The sequence below is a fragment of the Camelina sativa genome, chromosome 14 (assembly GCF_030686135.1).
Source record: "Camelina sativa cultivar CO46 ecotype springtype chromosome 14, ASM3068613v1".
NCBI lineage: Eukaryota > Viridiplantae > Streptophyta > Magnoliopsida > Brassicales > Brassicaceae > Camelina > Camelina sativa.
In genome coordinates, this window is record NC_141893.1 from 11,875,394 (window position 1) to 11,890,997 (window position 15,604).

At 33.8% G+C, this 15,604-nt stretch overlaps 2 protein-coding genes across 2 annotated transcripts; one reads left to right on the forward strand and one right to left on the reverse strand.

Moving 5' to 3' along the window:
- Positions 1–2,141: 2,141 nt before the first annotated feature.
- On the forward strand, positions 2,142–3,901 carry LOC104743539 (transcription factor bHLH75-like). Its single transcript, XM_019235507.2, has 6 exons — positions 2,142–2,399; positions 2,508–2,683; positions 2,798–2,863; positions 3,319–3,387; positions 3,502–3,582; positions 3,656–3,901. Exons 1-6 carry the CDS (start codon positions 2,243–2,245, stop codon positions 3,740–3,742), a joined length of 636 nt encoding a protein of 211 aa, XP_019091052.2. The 5' UTR covers positions 2,142–2,242; the 3' UTR covers positions 3,743–3,901.
- A 17-nt stretch (positions 3,902–3,918) lies between these two features.
- On the reverse strand, positions 3,919–6,501 carry LOC104741281 (receptor protein kinase-like protein ZAR1). Its single transcript, XM_010462092.2, has 2 exons — positions 4,760–6,501; positions 3,919–4,671 (listed from the first exon to the last, which is right to left on the reverse strand). The coding sequence occupies exons 1-2, from the start codon at positions 6,234–6,236 to the stop codon at positions 4,037–4,039; spliced, it is 2,112 nt and encodes a 703-aa protein (XP_010460394.2). The 5' UTR covers positions 6,237–6,501; the 3' UTR covers positions 3,919–4,036.
- Between the last annotated feature and the right edge of the window lie 9,103 nt (positions 6,502–15,604).

Sequence of the window (15,604 nt, forward strand, 5' to 3'; positions counted from 1 at the left end):
CACTCTCATTATATGTAATTGTGCATAGCATCTTAGTAGAATATTCTGTATTGTAAATGTTTATATTTAAATTGTAACTAGGATCTAAATCAAGTAAGAAAATAAGATAATCTCTTTCTCCATTACACTCAAACACTCTCATATTTCTTCTACTCTCTTACTCTGTTTTTTTTTTTTTTGAATTTAATGTTAAATTATATTCAAAGAAAAATTAAACGTTTTACAGACTGTTTATAGAAAGTGCTTTAAAACATTTAGCTTGATGAGTCAAAGAAAGAACTTTAGTAGAATCTCGCTGCGAACCACGCCTGAATGAGGGTTCCTTCCTTATTGGGCATGGTGCTCAACCGGTTACGAACATTTTTATCAATCAGGTTCATTAGCTTCTCTCCTGATGCTGGTGATTCTCCATGGCGCCTATCATTTCTCTCCCTCCAAATGGAGTGGATGGTGTTCTGAAAAATATAACCCAGCAGAAATCGTGTCGTCTTATCCAGATCATTCCCAAGAAGGAGTATCAACACCTGCTTCCATTCGTTCGTATACTTGTCCTTGAGAAGACTTTGAACCAGCAATTCTCAGATTTGCTGTGAGAAGAGACAGAGAAAAAACAAGTGCTCTGTGGTTTCCAATGGATGGTTACAAAAGATACAGCTTGATTGTGCTGTTGCTTTCCATTTGATCATTCGGTCCCCTGTTGCAAGTCTATTCTTCACCATTAACCATTAACTCTGTTCTACACTCTGTTTCAATCTCTGTTCGATCCTACACTCCTCACTAATCTCTTCATACTCTTTATCCTATTCAAATCTTACGTCCACAACCCAAGGAGGTACAAAACAATTCTAACCAAAGTCCGACGGATCATGGGCATCCTCTCGTTGGTCCGCTTCCATCTCTCCTGACTGATCTGCCTTCTCTCAATTGAATATATATATAGCTCAAATTTATCTATAGTTCAAAATATCTCTAAAAATTTTGATTTCCAAAAATATCACAAACACAAAAAATTATATCAAAATATGTAAAATGTAAAATTTTAGATTTTTGTTGACTATGTTAGATTTCAGATATAGTTTTAAGGGATGAAAGTAGTTTTAGTTTGTGGTAATTTATAAAAAATATATATTTTTTAATCTAATTTTGGAGAGCATAATTTTAGTGATATTTTTAAAAAGAAAAATCATTTAAGTAGTATATATATATATATATATATATATATATATATATATATATATATATATATATATGAGAATGGCCCTCAAACAATTACTTTTTTTTTTTGACAACACAATACATAAATTGATGTCGCATTTAAGTGGATACATATTACGTTAAGGTAAAATGAAAATAGGGGAAAATACAAAATTAATGTGAAAGCGAGATATTCCCACATAGAACTATTAGTAAATTGGATAGTTTCCTCATTATTGATGTAAGAAAATGGTAAAAGTAGTAGTGAAGCTAATCTTTATAGATATAGATGGGCTTGGATTTTTCTGCCTCCTCACAATCATATCCATGTCATCAAAGTCAGATTTCTTAATTTCTATACTTAAAACATTTGGTTGAAAATTTTAGTTACATGTTGTGAGGTTAACGTTAATCTTAAACATTAGTCTCGGAGAAAAGTAATCGCATATTGGATCAGTGATCATCCACACTAGGTTCTTAAGATCCTTCCAACCACCCAAACCTATTTTGAGAAGAGGACTTTGAAAACTGATTCCTTCTGTTAGTTATACATTTTCAAGTATATATTTTCGGTAACTAGCCGATCGAGCCGCTAAGTATAATGTTCAAGTCGTCGTACTTTAGTTTTTGTTTGATAGCCTAATAATGCAAACTTGTGATGATCACTCGTCGATCATTAATGCAACTTCTTCTATTTCAATTTGGCACCATACTTGTTACATTAAAAGGGATACTCAAAAGATCCCGGCAAGTATATCTAACACTGAACATTGGTCCCACAAAATCTACTGCACAGTGATAAATGGAAACCTAGCTACAAAGTGTCTCTTTGGTCTCACACGTTTCTTTCTCATTCTCACAAAGTCACACAATACAGGCGCAAATAACCATACCATTTAAAAAAACTAAAAACTTATATAAATTATTGATCCCGTCTCTACCTATATAACAATTACAACTCAATGCAAGTTTTATGTCTTAAGAGTTATAAGAAAACAAAGCTCAAGAGAAAAATATTAATATTTTGATTTGTAGTAGGGTAACTCTAATGGCACGGTTTGAGCCATATCATTATAACCAAAATCCAGAGCTAATAAGTTTAGACTCACCAGCTTCTACTCCTTCCAGATTCATGCTTTTCTCCGATGGAGCTTTAGTTGATGCCCATCACAATAATTCTCACTTCTCACAAAACTTATTGCACGGTGACGACTTTAATTTTTTTTTTTTTTTGGTGTGACAACATTTTTTCATATCCATCATTTAAGCATATAGATAATTGTTCCCAAAGTTGATGATGCTAGAACTGGCAGGTGATTCGGGAAGAAAAGGCAATAAAGGAGTGAGTGGGTCGAAGAGAAGAAGAAGAAAGAGGTTGGAGGAGGTAGAAACCATGAATGAAGATGAGACTCATCAGAAGCCAAAAGATGTCGTCCATGTCCGAGCCAAGAGAGGTCAAGCTACCGAAAGCCACAGTTTGGCTGAAAGGGTAATTCTACAAATACATACTCAAACGTACAACAAAACTAACTTTTATTAGATTCATATATATCGAAACTGAAAAAAAATGGATTGTGTTGAATTCTTTGTGGAATGCATAAAGGTACGAAGAGAGAAGATTAATGAAAGGCTGAAATGCTTACAAGACCTTGTTCCAGGCTGCTACAAGGTGATTAAACATTTTGCGTCTAAACTCCCTAATTTTTGGTTTAATAATTCAAATTAAAACAACAAATCTCCTTAGCCAAGTAGTTCTAGAAAAAATCGACAGAATGCCAAGTTTTCTGATGCCATCTTTTTTATAGTTTAAAACTCATTATAAATAAACTTATTTTTTTTAATACTAATCTGTAAAGCTCAGAATATGTCTAACTATTAAAAAATATCTCGATGAATCATATGACTGAATTACATGGAAATAATTATTTTTCTTCTATACGGGACGCCAAAATCTTAATCACAGAGGTTATGGCAGCGTTACTTACGTAAATGAACAGATAGTTTTAACTTTAAATAATTATTTCCATGTAATCTAATGTATAACAAAGTGTTTCTTTGTCTTCAACTCTTCATCAAAAATGGTTTTATTCTTTTCAATGACACTCAAACGTGATGATGATGCAGACAATGGGAATGGCAGTGATGCTTGATGTCATCATAGATTATGTTCGATCACTCCAGAATCAAATCGAGGTTAGGCCATTTCACTCTTCATTAATCATTTCTTTTTTGGTTTAAAACTTTTTTTTAATAATAAACCAATAATAATTAGATGTCTTTCTGCTCTGGCCTCGTGCCTGTCTGCAGTTTTTGTCGACGAAACTCTCTGCGGCAAGTGCTTACTACGACCTTAATTCTTTGGACGTTGCGCCAACGGATATATTTCAGGTAACACATATGACATGATTAGATTATAACTATTAATAGATTTGTGTTAAAAATTAATTTATTGTGATAACAGGAAGGGAACATGTCTAGTGCAGAAGAGATGGAAAGGATTCTAATTGGGACTCAGCCTCCAAATTTCAGTTCCATATTGCCCTTTTAATCATAGAAGTATCAGAGAAATTATTCTCCTTCTCTAAGATTGAATTGAACTCTATAAATAAGGACTTACCATATCAGTATACCATTTATCATAAGTTGTGTTAACCTTATCAAGCTTATCCATATATAGTATGAAGTATGAACTGTTGTACCTTGCAAATTATAAGAGTAAAGCTATGTTACAAAGATACTATATTTTGAAGTAACATATAACATTTTGATATTACAAGGGAACGAGAGACACAACAATTAGACATACTCACACTTTTTAGTTGCAACAATTTTGTTATGTGAGTCACTGAAGGCAAATTTGGGTCAAAGCATCGGCGATGTGCTTCATCGGTGGTCGTTTCTCGGGGCTAGTACTAACGCAAGCCATTGCAATCTTCAGTACGGCAATGACCTCTTCTTCAATCTCTGTGTCGTCAGGCACCAAATAAGGATCCAAAATGTCTGACATCTCTTTCTTCTCATCAATACACATCTGTATCCACTTCACTATCTCCATTTCCGATTTACCAACAAAAACTATAGGTAACCTTCCCGTTATCATCTCTAGCAAGATCACCCCAAACGAGTATACATCCCATTTCTGTGATGGCTTCACTGTTGCTTTCGCCGCTTCAGGAGCCTGATAAAATGAGCTCAAGTTTGTCGATGGTCCTATCGATGAGGCGCTCTTGTTGGATGGTCGGTCAACTGTGGTTGTTTCCAATGTTCCAGCAATGCTAGTGAGGTGCATGAGTCCAAAATCCGAGATATGTGGCTCCATATCTTGTCCCAAGAGTATATTGCTGAGTTTCAGAGATCCATGAACATACTTTTTGGGGCTAAACTCATGAAGATACACCAACCCTCTTGAGATTCCCCTCATTATCTTTAACCGAACTCCCCATGACAGCGGCTTGAATGACACCATTCCAGGATTCCCTAACAGTAGACACAAGACAGAACTGAGTTTTCAACACAGAGAAACAATATGAGAGTAATCATGATAAAGGTTTATTTAAGTACGTACCATGGAGTGCACTGGCGAGACTTCCGTTTAGAATGTAGTCATAGATGAGAAGCTTCTCCTCGACTGACCAATAATAAGCTTTAAGACTGACGATATTCGGATGCCTTAGCTTCCCAATTGCTTCAACCTCTGTCTGAAACTCCTTGCATCTTTGAGATCCTCCTTCTCCCAACCTCCTAACAGCTACAGTTAAGCCATCTTCAAGAACAACTTTATACACAATCCCGTTCCCGCCTTTTCCAAGAACGAAAGCTGAAGCCTTGAGAAGCTCATCTAAATCCAAAGCCATATGTTTATCCAACAGAACAAGATCCTGTCGTTGTGGCTCAAGTTTTTCCGAAGAAGGGGACTCTGATCCTTCTCTTCCGAAACATAAAGAACTTTTCTTTTCTTTCCCTTCTTTCTCCAACACATAGCCTTCCTCATCCACGCTGTTACGTCGCCCGCAAATCTTCAAGTAGCAACAAGAGAATAGAAACCCCACAATGCAGATTCCAATGAAATCACAAACCACAATTGCAACAATAGCAGTTATACTCAAACCTTCTCCTTTCTTTGACTCACCTCCACTTTGGTCGTTGTTATCAGGTACAAAAGGGTGAGAAGCTGGAGAAGTGTCTGTATCTGACAAACAAGGATCTTTCAAAGGAGGGCCACAGAGCCTCGGATTCCCCAAGAATGCAGTTGGACCTCTGTTAACCAAAGCACCAGTTTGTGGGATAGGTCCACTCAGATTGTTGTAAGCTAGATTGACATAAACTTTCTCAGGCAAATTCCCCAAGCTAGCTGGTATCGAGCCACTAAACGAGTTATGAGACAAATCAAGAGTACCTTGCAATCTAGTCAAATCCCCTAAATCATCAGGAACAAGACCATTGAGATTGTTAGAAGAAAGGTCAAGCTTCTGCAAAGAAGCCAAAGCGTGACCAAATCCACTAGGAACAGAACCAGTGAGATTGTTCTGACTCAAATCAAAGCTCCTAAGCCTCTTACACTTCAAAACCGATTCTGGGATCGACCCGTTAAGAGAATTACGAGAAAAATCCAAACTTTGCAGGAACTTTAGGTCACCAATCTCATTTGGAATAGACCCAGATAAGAGATTACCATAAAGAACCAAACTTTGAAGCCCTTGAGCCTTGAAAAGCTCAGCAGGCAAGTTCCCACTAAGCTCATTGCTTCTCAAATTCAAATGACGGAGATTAGTGAGTACACCTAGAGAAGAAGGAAGGTAACCTACAAGTTTCTTCCTTGGGATGCTAAGAGAGACGACAAGCTTGTGATTATCACAAGTGACTCCATTCCAAGAACAAGGGTCTTGATCCTCTGAGTTCCAGTTACTTAAAGAACCATCTGGATCTCTTGAGATAGACCGCTTGAGAGTCAAAAGAGCGTACCCTTCGTCGTTCAGAGCATTCAATTCGCCATTGAAGTTCCAGATAAGAAGAACCAAGAACAAAAGTGATCCCACCGACATTTCCGAGGAATCAATGAAAGAACTTGGACAAGAACTCACTTTTGGTTAAGGGAGAAATCAAGAATAGTTTTTTGCGGAGATTGATGAACAGAGAGAGAGAGAGAGGGAGAAGTGAGAGAGTTTGCGGAGATTGATGAACAGAGAGAGAGAGAGAGGGAGAAGTGAGAGAGTGTGAAAGCAAGAAAAGGAGAGTGAGAGACGTTGATAGAAGATTCGGCTTCCTAAGTTGGACCTTTGGACTATTCTCTATGATCGTATCTCTCTCTCTCTATTAGTATCCTTTTTTTTTTTTTTTGGTTATTAACAATTTATTTTGTTTTCAATTGATTATTAAGAATCTGTTTTCATTAATTGGTAACGTTAATTAAAATCAATGTTGTATTAAATGAAATAAAAATGTTTGGAAATATACAGAACTTGAGAATAATGATGACAAATGTACAAAAGAGAAGCTCTTGCAGACACATTCATGCATTTTCTTTATAACGAAAGTGAACTTACTTATGCCAAATTTTATCTACTTCTTAGCTCAAACAATTTTATTATACTTCTCTGTGTTGTTTTTTTTTTCGTATTCCCGTAAGGAACGAAATAAAATTTCATACCAAATGTTTAAGTAAATTTTCTATATATTAATAGAGGAACATTTTGGCAAAAAAACTGAGGTATCACTATTACAGAATTTTAGAACATTATTTTATTTATTTGTCATCAGTTTTTTAAATTTTTTTTCTCAACCATTGATCACAACTAGCCGATCCATTAACCAAATCCCTATTTTCGTAGGGAGTAGGACTCGATCCCAAGTGTGATGGTTCCTTGTGCATTAAATACTTACCATTGACTACTGCACTAAAGTCATTTCACAAATTATTTACATTTATTTGCCATTGTATTTTTCCAAAAATACAATTAATACCCAAAATTAATTTTTTTTTATATTATCTTTCTAACTTAATTATATCCTTTAATTATATTTTCATTAAATCTTTTAAATGAATTTTAAGAACCTTTTGGTCATATGATATAATAATATAAGATTGATATTATAATAACTCGCACGTATTAAATTTTAATTATTATACAAAGTTTTTATACATATATACTACACAATCGAATTTTAAATATTTCAATTACCCATAAAAATAATAAATTTTGTAAATAAAAATTACAGTAAAAATATTAAATAATTATTTTATACCGCACTATATGCGGATTGTTACCTAGTTATACAAAATAAATTAATGAACTAATGCTTCACTCGAAATAATAGTTGCAGTAGACAGTAGTGAGCTGGAGTAGAAAAAGCATCTAATTTAATTTAAGTTAAAAGCCTTACTTCTTTTATTTTATTTTGGTATTGAGAAGAATAGTAGAGTGACTGATTAATTAGTACGGTTCCATGATTATCCCACATTCTCTATATAAACTATAAAGGAAATACCTTTATGAACTATTATGTCCCCCTCTCTTTGTATATATTTTTTTCAGCCGTTAACACACACATTTGTATCATCAAGTATTCATTAAAAAAAAAATGTGATCATTATGTCTATAGTTGTCTAGCTACTCCGAACGTATATCACTACTAATAATAAACTTTAAAATCAGTAGATATTTCATATGTGTGTATATATGTAATAAAAATGTATTATGTATGTGTAAATGTGGAGATGGAAGTGTATGTATGGTGATGAACTATAAAGCTGATTCTTAATAGTAAGTTTCATTTTTTCTTAGCTTGTGCTAGCAGAAATTGGAAACTTATTTCAAAAAAATAATTAAAATTTCCTAAACAATCAAGAACATGAATGCCAACAAAAAAGTAATAGCAAATCCGATAGCCGATAAGATTGAAGAAAAGTGTTGCTAAAGGAGACATCATATACATTGAACATACATCCATGGACCTGTACTGTATGCCTATGTTTTGCTTTTTCAGATACCAATCATCCATACCACAAAACATGTACAATACATACATAAAAATTAAAAAGTGAAAATCAATGTTCTCAATCTTTTGTAAATTAGATTGCACACAAAAGAATACTACAAGAACGTAGTCAAATGTCTTAAATATCATTTGATTACTATTTTTAATACTTTATAGAAGTGTGTCCTAGTAAAAGAGATGGATGTATGGATTGGAGCAGCAAAATATAAGTAGCTAGACCAGAGAAAGACAATGGTAGGCTCCGACTTTGGCACGTGCGAAAATAGTAGCGTGTAGGTGTATGTCGGGGGGAAGTTAAGTTACTTAGCCGTTGCCATGGAGCGCATAGAACATCATTACCAAACTGCGCGTTTGGCGTTCCACATATATTACGTTACATTGTCTCACTTTGCTCCAATGTTTTTAAAACCGGACCGGTAACTGAACCGGAAAAGCTTCTGGATCATGAGTCAACATAGTTCGACCGAGGTCAACCGGATTCAATTGATTTTGATGATATTTTTATGAATAATAGATAAATATGTTTTCTATTTTTTTCAATGATTATAACTATAATATAATTGTATATACCAAATAAAATACTTCAATAATTATAATATTTTTAAAAAACCTTAAAAAGTAATAAACTCAAAGTGTAACAAACTCAAAGTATAACCAATACTAGTAAAATATTTTAGAAATTCAAATCTAAAACTAATAAGAGGAGTGTAGAACATTCAATCTCCATTCTCTAAAAAAACCCTACTATTGCTAATTTGCTAAGAAGAAAACTAGAAAAAGTAATTAATTAAATTAATTGCATTTATTTTACAAAAAAGTAGAACCCGGTTTTATCTGGTTTAATGGTTCACCGGTTTTTGGTTTTTTGGCGGGTTGATATGGTTTTTTACTGGTTCAGTTTTTTTTGGGTTTTGATATTAACCCAACCTGGACATGTTGCCAGTTTGCGAGTTAACGTGGTTCGATCGCCGGTCCGATCCGGTTTTGAAAACATTGCTTTGCTCTTGCTATGATTTTCTTTTTTTTTTGTTGGACCCCAAAAATATATTACTCGTGTTTATGACTTTTTTTCTTTACAATTTTCTCTAATATGTTCAAAACAGTTAATCATGAATTAATGGAAATTTTAACCACACTAAAGTGTGACGCTGTTTCTATGATCTAATTAACACTTGTGTTTAGAGACTATGTTATAATTTATATATCGCTGGATAAGCTCCGTAGTTATCACTCTGTAGATAAGCTCCAATAACGCTGAAAGTCAAAGTGAGTGTAATTGACGTAAGACCGGATTTAAATAGTTGTAGATTTAATTTATAGTATCTACCCAAGGTTTTTTTTTTAATAGTAAATCACAATATATATATATATATATGCATATATTTAAAATAAAATAAAAAATCTAAGAATTCCACCAAATATCTTTAAAATCTCACTCAAATCTTTTAAAATAAAAAATTTACTAAATTTCACAAAGTCTTCCAAAATCTTGAATCCAAATACACCCTAAATGAAGAAGGTGAAATTTCTCAGTTGGCAGTGAATGTATGTTAGAACTTTCGTGTCTAAACATGAAAAGTCCCTTATTAATGGCATGGAAAATCTAATTTGTTGTTGTTGTTGTTAGACGGCTATGAAAAATTGTATTAGATATAGTGTCAAATCATTTTGAATCACACGAGGCTTTCAGATTGGCGATGGTTTATTAGCAAAGAATCATTTTGATAAGGGTTGTTGTATGTGGGCAATATTATGGCGAGAGAAGCGTTTCCAAAAGTAGAGTAGACCCATGCATGCGTGAAGTTTCATTAAAGAGACTGATGATTACCAGTACCAGCAGCCAGCTTTAATGGTGTCCAAGATTAATTAGAAGTGGCCATTATTTGAATCATATATCTCCTTTGCGGAGTTGCATGTATCTAGAGGATGTCAAAGGAAAAAAAAAATTGCTTTATTTTTTCTATCAAGTTCAGTCGGTGGTGGTCTATCACATATTTATGGATCGAAAATATAAGCCCAATTAGTAAATGGCCCATTGGAAACCGGAAGAAGAACACGAGTTTCGTTCGTAAAATATAAAAGGAGGGTTTCTCTAAGCTTTAGGTTTTGGAATCTTGTGCTCTAAGCTTTAGGTTTTGAAATCGTGTGCGTCAAGTTAAGGCTGTTTTCTCGCGGCGGGGCTGTTCCTTGTCGAGTTGCTGAGGTAAGGGCTGTTCCTTGAAAATATTTTTCTTTTCTTTTTTCATGTGGATATCTTTTTTTCTTATCTCTCAGTACGTACTTTCGCCTGAACTGTTAGATTTAATAGTTTGTTGGGTTTTTTTTTTTTTTTTTTTGTTCTTAAGATTTGATAATTCATGTTTTTCTCAGAATCTGATTTTAGTGTGTTTTTGGTTCTGAATTGTAGAAAAAAAAAATGTCGCAGAATGATTCAAAACAAGATCCGGCGGCAGGATGGAGAATACCGTGCTCAGGAGGATGGAGGAGCTCAGGATACTCAACCTGAGTCTGAGACTGAGTGTGGACCACCCGATCTTCTTAAGGGTCCTCCTACTCCTCCTACTCTAGTCAGGGGTCCCCCTCCAGGCGCACCTCCCGAGTTTAGACTCCCTGTGGTCACGTTTACACTCCCTGAAGAACTAACGTATAGACTCCCTGAAGGGGTCACTCAGAAGGAGATTGATATTATTCATCTCACTGCGCAGTTTGTAATTCGGTATGGTATCGGTTTTTACTTGGATTTGAATAAGAGAATAGAGGAGGATACGACGACGAAGAACCCTCTGTTTGACTTTTTGAAGCCAAGTCATCGCTTGTTTAATTATTTCGATCTGCAGGTTGTTTGGCATGCGTGTATAGTAAAGCCATCCGTAGACGACGACGACCTGCCTGCTATGCCCGTTGTTATTGAGGGTTTTTTTCCGTCTTCTTCCTCGTCTCGAGGAATTGGGTATGTATAATTATCTGGGTGGTTTTTCTCCCCTGGCGGACGAAGAATGTAGTTTTCATCTAAAAAAACTGCCGCCACGTATGCCGTCACTGCGATCTCAGCTTGCTCTTCTTCAGCCTTACGTTCAGCTTCCACCCCCTTCAATGGAGGAGCCTAACATTGAGAATCTGCCCCTTTCAATCAATGTGGCGCAACATGCCTCACGTATAGCCGGAATGACTCCTCTTCCACCACTACCTCTACCAGAGTCAGTCCTTGTTCCAGAAGACCAATTTCTTGCACGACATCCGGTGATGTTTTCTTCCGACTCTTGCATTTCCTTTTTTTTTTTTTGCCCTTCCGATCGACTTAATTGACTTGTATCTGATTAGCAGTAACATACGTACGTTTGCAGAGTTTTTCTACAGTTACGGTTTTTGTTGAAAACGTATATGTCAAAGACATCGTAGTGGAGTCGCTATCGCAAACCGTGGCAACTTTGAAGAAGAAAATAGCTGGGGAGACCCGAATTCCACCAAGCAAACAGAAGTTAAGTGGAAAAGTTGGGTTGTTAAAGGACAACAGGTCACTTGCACATTACAATGTCGGACCAGACGACATCTTGACACTATCCAGGGAAATTGTTTTTCACTCTCTTTAACCCCTTATTAAGTTTTGTTTATGGAGTGCAGCTGCTTGCGTATGTAACACCTCTTTAGTCTGTGATACTCTTATGTACCGATCTGAAGCCTAGTGAGAGCTGTGTGACATTGCGCATGCATTTCACAAGGAATGTACCCTATCATATATACACAAAGATTTGTATTGCTGAAAGATCTATTCTATCATATAGAGATTGATTAGAGAGATGTATTGGACCGTTGCGCAAGGTAACATCTCAATACTGTAGCAAACAAAACCTATAAATATATACACAATTGTTTAAAAATTAAAAACTATTAGAAAATCTTAACAGTTGATTTGATTCTTTAAATACTAAATAGTTATTATATAAACAGCTAAAACAATTACTATTAAGTACAAAATTATGAGCTAAAACAAAAAAAAATTATTAAATATACAACTAAAACAAATATTTTAAATACAAAAATTATGATTAAATACTAAACTAAAATAAATATGAAATTTAAAAACTATAATTAAATATAATAATAATTATCAACAAAATTAAACAAAAATTACTATTGACTACAAAATTATCATTAGATATAAAAATTAATCATTCGAAACAATAACATATATATTTTGGCATTTACGGAATGTAATCTTACTTAGTATTTTGTTTATTGGTAGTATAATATCACTTAATTTTTTTATTTAATAATAATTTTTGTATTTTATATTTGTTTTAATTTTATATTTAATTCTAATTTTTGTAATTTATCGTAATTATTGTATTTAAACCTTTAATATTATTTAATTTTATATTTTTAATTAATTACATATATATGTGTATATACGTTTTGTTTGCCATAATATTGAAAAGTCATTGTGGCGCAATGGTTTTTTTTTTCAACGAAGCATATGTCTGAAATGTCCAAGTCAACAAAATTTTACTATTATATTCGAAAGTCAAACAAAACTTTAGAATTTAAATGACATTTTCAAAGTTAATGATTTTTTTGTTCCAAGTTTGTAAGTTGATGTTTTTTTTTACAGTTTTCCCATACGCTATTACACTCCTTGATTTATTTGATTTCCTTTTTCTGTTCTCATCTGTTAAAGGAATTTGAACATTAGCCTCTTCATATTCCTGAAGTATTTGAGTTGGCATGTTCACAATGTCGCTGTTATTACTTTGCCGTGGTATATATGTAAATTTGATTTGCATTGTTTTGTTTTAAAGTCTACTAGACTATAACATCTGGATATAAAGCTAATTTTGTTCGAAGTGGGAGCCTTGATTTATTTAACTCTCATCCTACTCTCTCTAGTGTATACAAGGATGTAAGTGTTACATATATACTTGAGTGCAATTTGTAATGTATAATATGCGCATGTGTTAATAATGATATTAGTTTTTTTATTTTGGTTATTTTTGATGCATAAGGTTATTGTGCTTCGCTGATGGATTCAGGCTATCTAGTGCCTCCGTCCAGAGTTGTTTTCAACTTTCATCTCCTTCATCCGAGCTGTCGGACTGGAATATGTCAGCCTATACCGCTGACACTTGCTATTTTTTATGTGTTGAGTGGCCTCCAAGCATCACTCATGTACCATGAATCTAGGTTTTTCCTGATTCTTTCTCATGAGATACATGTTAGGCAGTCCAGAATTAATGGTAACAACACTAACAACCGTGACAACAATAGTGAGGAAGAAGGTTAGACGATCGGTGGTCAAAATTAGATTTACTATTACCCTGACTTATCTTGTTGCACTGTTTTCTAAGTATTTTAAGGAGCACCCAATTTGTATTATAGGTGCCACCATTTTCTAAGTATTTTAGAGAGCACTCAAATTGTATAATAGGTGCTTTTTCTAAGTATTTCAAAGAGCACCCACATTGTATAATAGGTGCGGTGATGATGATGATGATATTGATTACATTGAAGAATCTACGTATTTTAATCTTCGCAATTTTGTTGCATTTGTGAGTAGAAAAATAAATCATTGAAACGAATCTTTTGAGATGAACTCAAACTCGTATGGACACAATTTTTCAGATTTGACACAATTTGAACAGCATTTTCAAATTTTATTAAGTACATTTTATGAGTATACTCTTTTTGGAACATCCATTTAAGTAAAAAACAATTTCATCTGTTAACCCATCATCTATTTAATTAAATTGTTTTTAATTTAACCCATCTGAACATCCATTTAATTTAATTGTTTGATGGGTTCAAAATGGATTCAAGCACAATTGGTTGGGTGATATATATCTAAAATTTTGATATAAATTAAAATAATTTTAATATTTTATTGGTGTCAATTGCACCCACAACACTCAACGTGCCTCCGCCCCTGGTTGTGACCATTATGGTGGTACGAAGTGCATGGCTTACAGATGATGTTCCACAGTTGCAGTCCTGACTGTTTTCCGCAAGATCAAATCAACTGAACTTTTGAAACCATTTTCCCTATTAACCCAAAATCCAATATTAGTACATCAATTTTTCCCAAGTGTTAATCTATTTAAATGTTTCTTGTTACAAATTAATCAGAAGTTTTTGAGTTTGCTCAACCAAGCTGGAGGAGGGTAATGTAAATGAGTAACTTCAGATTTGTTAATATTGGATCTACATTAGAGATATCCACCAAAAGAAAATGGTATATGATACAAAATCAATTAATGTTATATTTTCATTATTCATGGTTTAAATGATATAAATTTGAAAATTTATGGTTTAAATGATATATATTTACAAGTTCATGGTTTTAATGGCCTATATTTAAAAGTTCATGGTTTAAATGACATTTTTCGAATTAAAACTTGCATGAAAACGACGTCGTTTTGTCAGTAGCAGAGTGATTAACGACATAGTAATGTCTGTTAGATGGTCAATTATCAGATTTAACGTCATGTCTTTTTTAGCTTAGTCAACGAAACTTCATGTTTAAAAAAACTAGTCAACAAAAATTCATGGTTTAAATGACATTTTTCCCAATTCGAATATCAATTTTTTTCGAAGGTGAATAAGCGGTTGATGAAAGAATGACTTAATGCTATATTTCATAAATCTCGGTAATAATAGCTTAATGCGTTTTTGTAGGTACGAGATTGTTTTACATAAGCTGCTTTAAGACAATCTTTAATTATGACTGATGATGATGATCATGGCGACGATATCAACTATATACTTCAAATATCCTAAAAAGATTAAAAATATCCAACCTACATTTTAGAAGACATTGAAAACTATATACTTCAAAAAAGAAAAGAAAAACCAATTAAATAATTTCCTAAACAATTTAAGAAAATGAATGACACCAAAAAAGTAATAGAAATTCCGATAGGATTGAAGAAAAGTGTTGCTAAAAGAGATATCATACATTGAACAGACATGCCTGGACCTGAGTTACATGCTTTTGCTTTCTTAGCATACCATTCATCCATACCACCAACACGATACATATATAAATAAGTGAAAATTGTTCTGTTTTTAAAGAAAAAATAAATAGATTTCACAAAAGAATACTACGAGAGAATGTAAAAACGTTTAAAATATCATCTGATTGCTATTTCTTTTTCAGTAAAAACACTTTAGACTTTAGAGTGTGCCCCTAGTAAAGAGATCGATGAATGCATGCATGGAGCAGCAAAATATGAGAAAGACAATGGTAGGCTCCGACTTTTGCACGTGCGAAAAATAGGAGCGTCTGTGTCGGGAAGTTAGCCGTTGCCGTGGAGCACCCCTTTAGAACATCTAATGAGTTTTCAAAACTACGCATTCCATATATGTTACGCAATAACGTGGTCTTTTTCTGAATTGTTTTTTCTTCTTTACAGCTGTCTTTAAA

Excerpts from the sequence above, each read along its gene's own strand:
- LOC104743539 (XM_019235507.2), top strand. The coding sequence starts at position 2,243 with ATGGCACGGTTTGAGCCATATCATTATAACCAAAATCCAGAGCTAATA. Across the intron at positions 3,388-3,501 it reads CACTCCAGAATCAAATCGAG|TTTTTGTCGACGAAACTCTC; the intron begins GTTAGGCCATTT and ends GCCTGTCTGCAG. Across the intron at positions 3,583-3,655 it reads CGCCAACGGATATATTTCAG|GAAGGGAACATGTCTAGTGC; the intron begins GTAACACATATG and ends TTGTGATAACAG.
- LOC104741281 (XM_010462092.2), bottom strand. The coding sequence starts at position 6,236 with ATGTCGGTGGGATCACTTTTGTTCTTGGTTCTTCTTATCTGGAACTTC. Across the intron at positions 4,672-4,759 it reads TCTCGCCAGTGCACTCCATG|GGAATCCTGGAATGGTGTCA; the intron begins GTACGTACTTAA and ends GTCTACTGTTAG.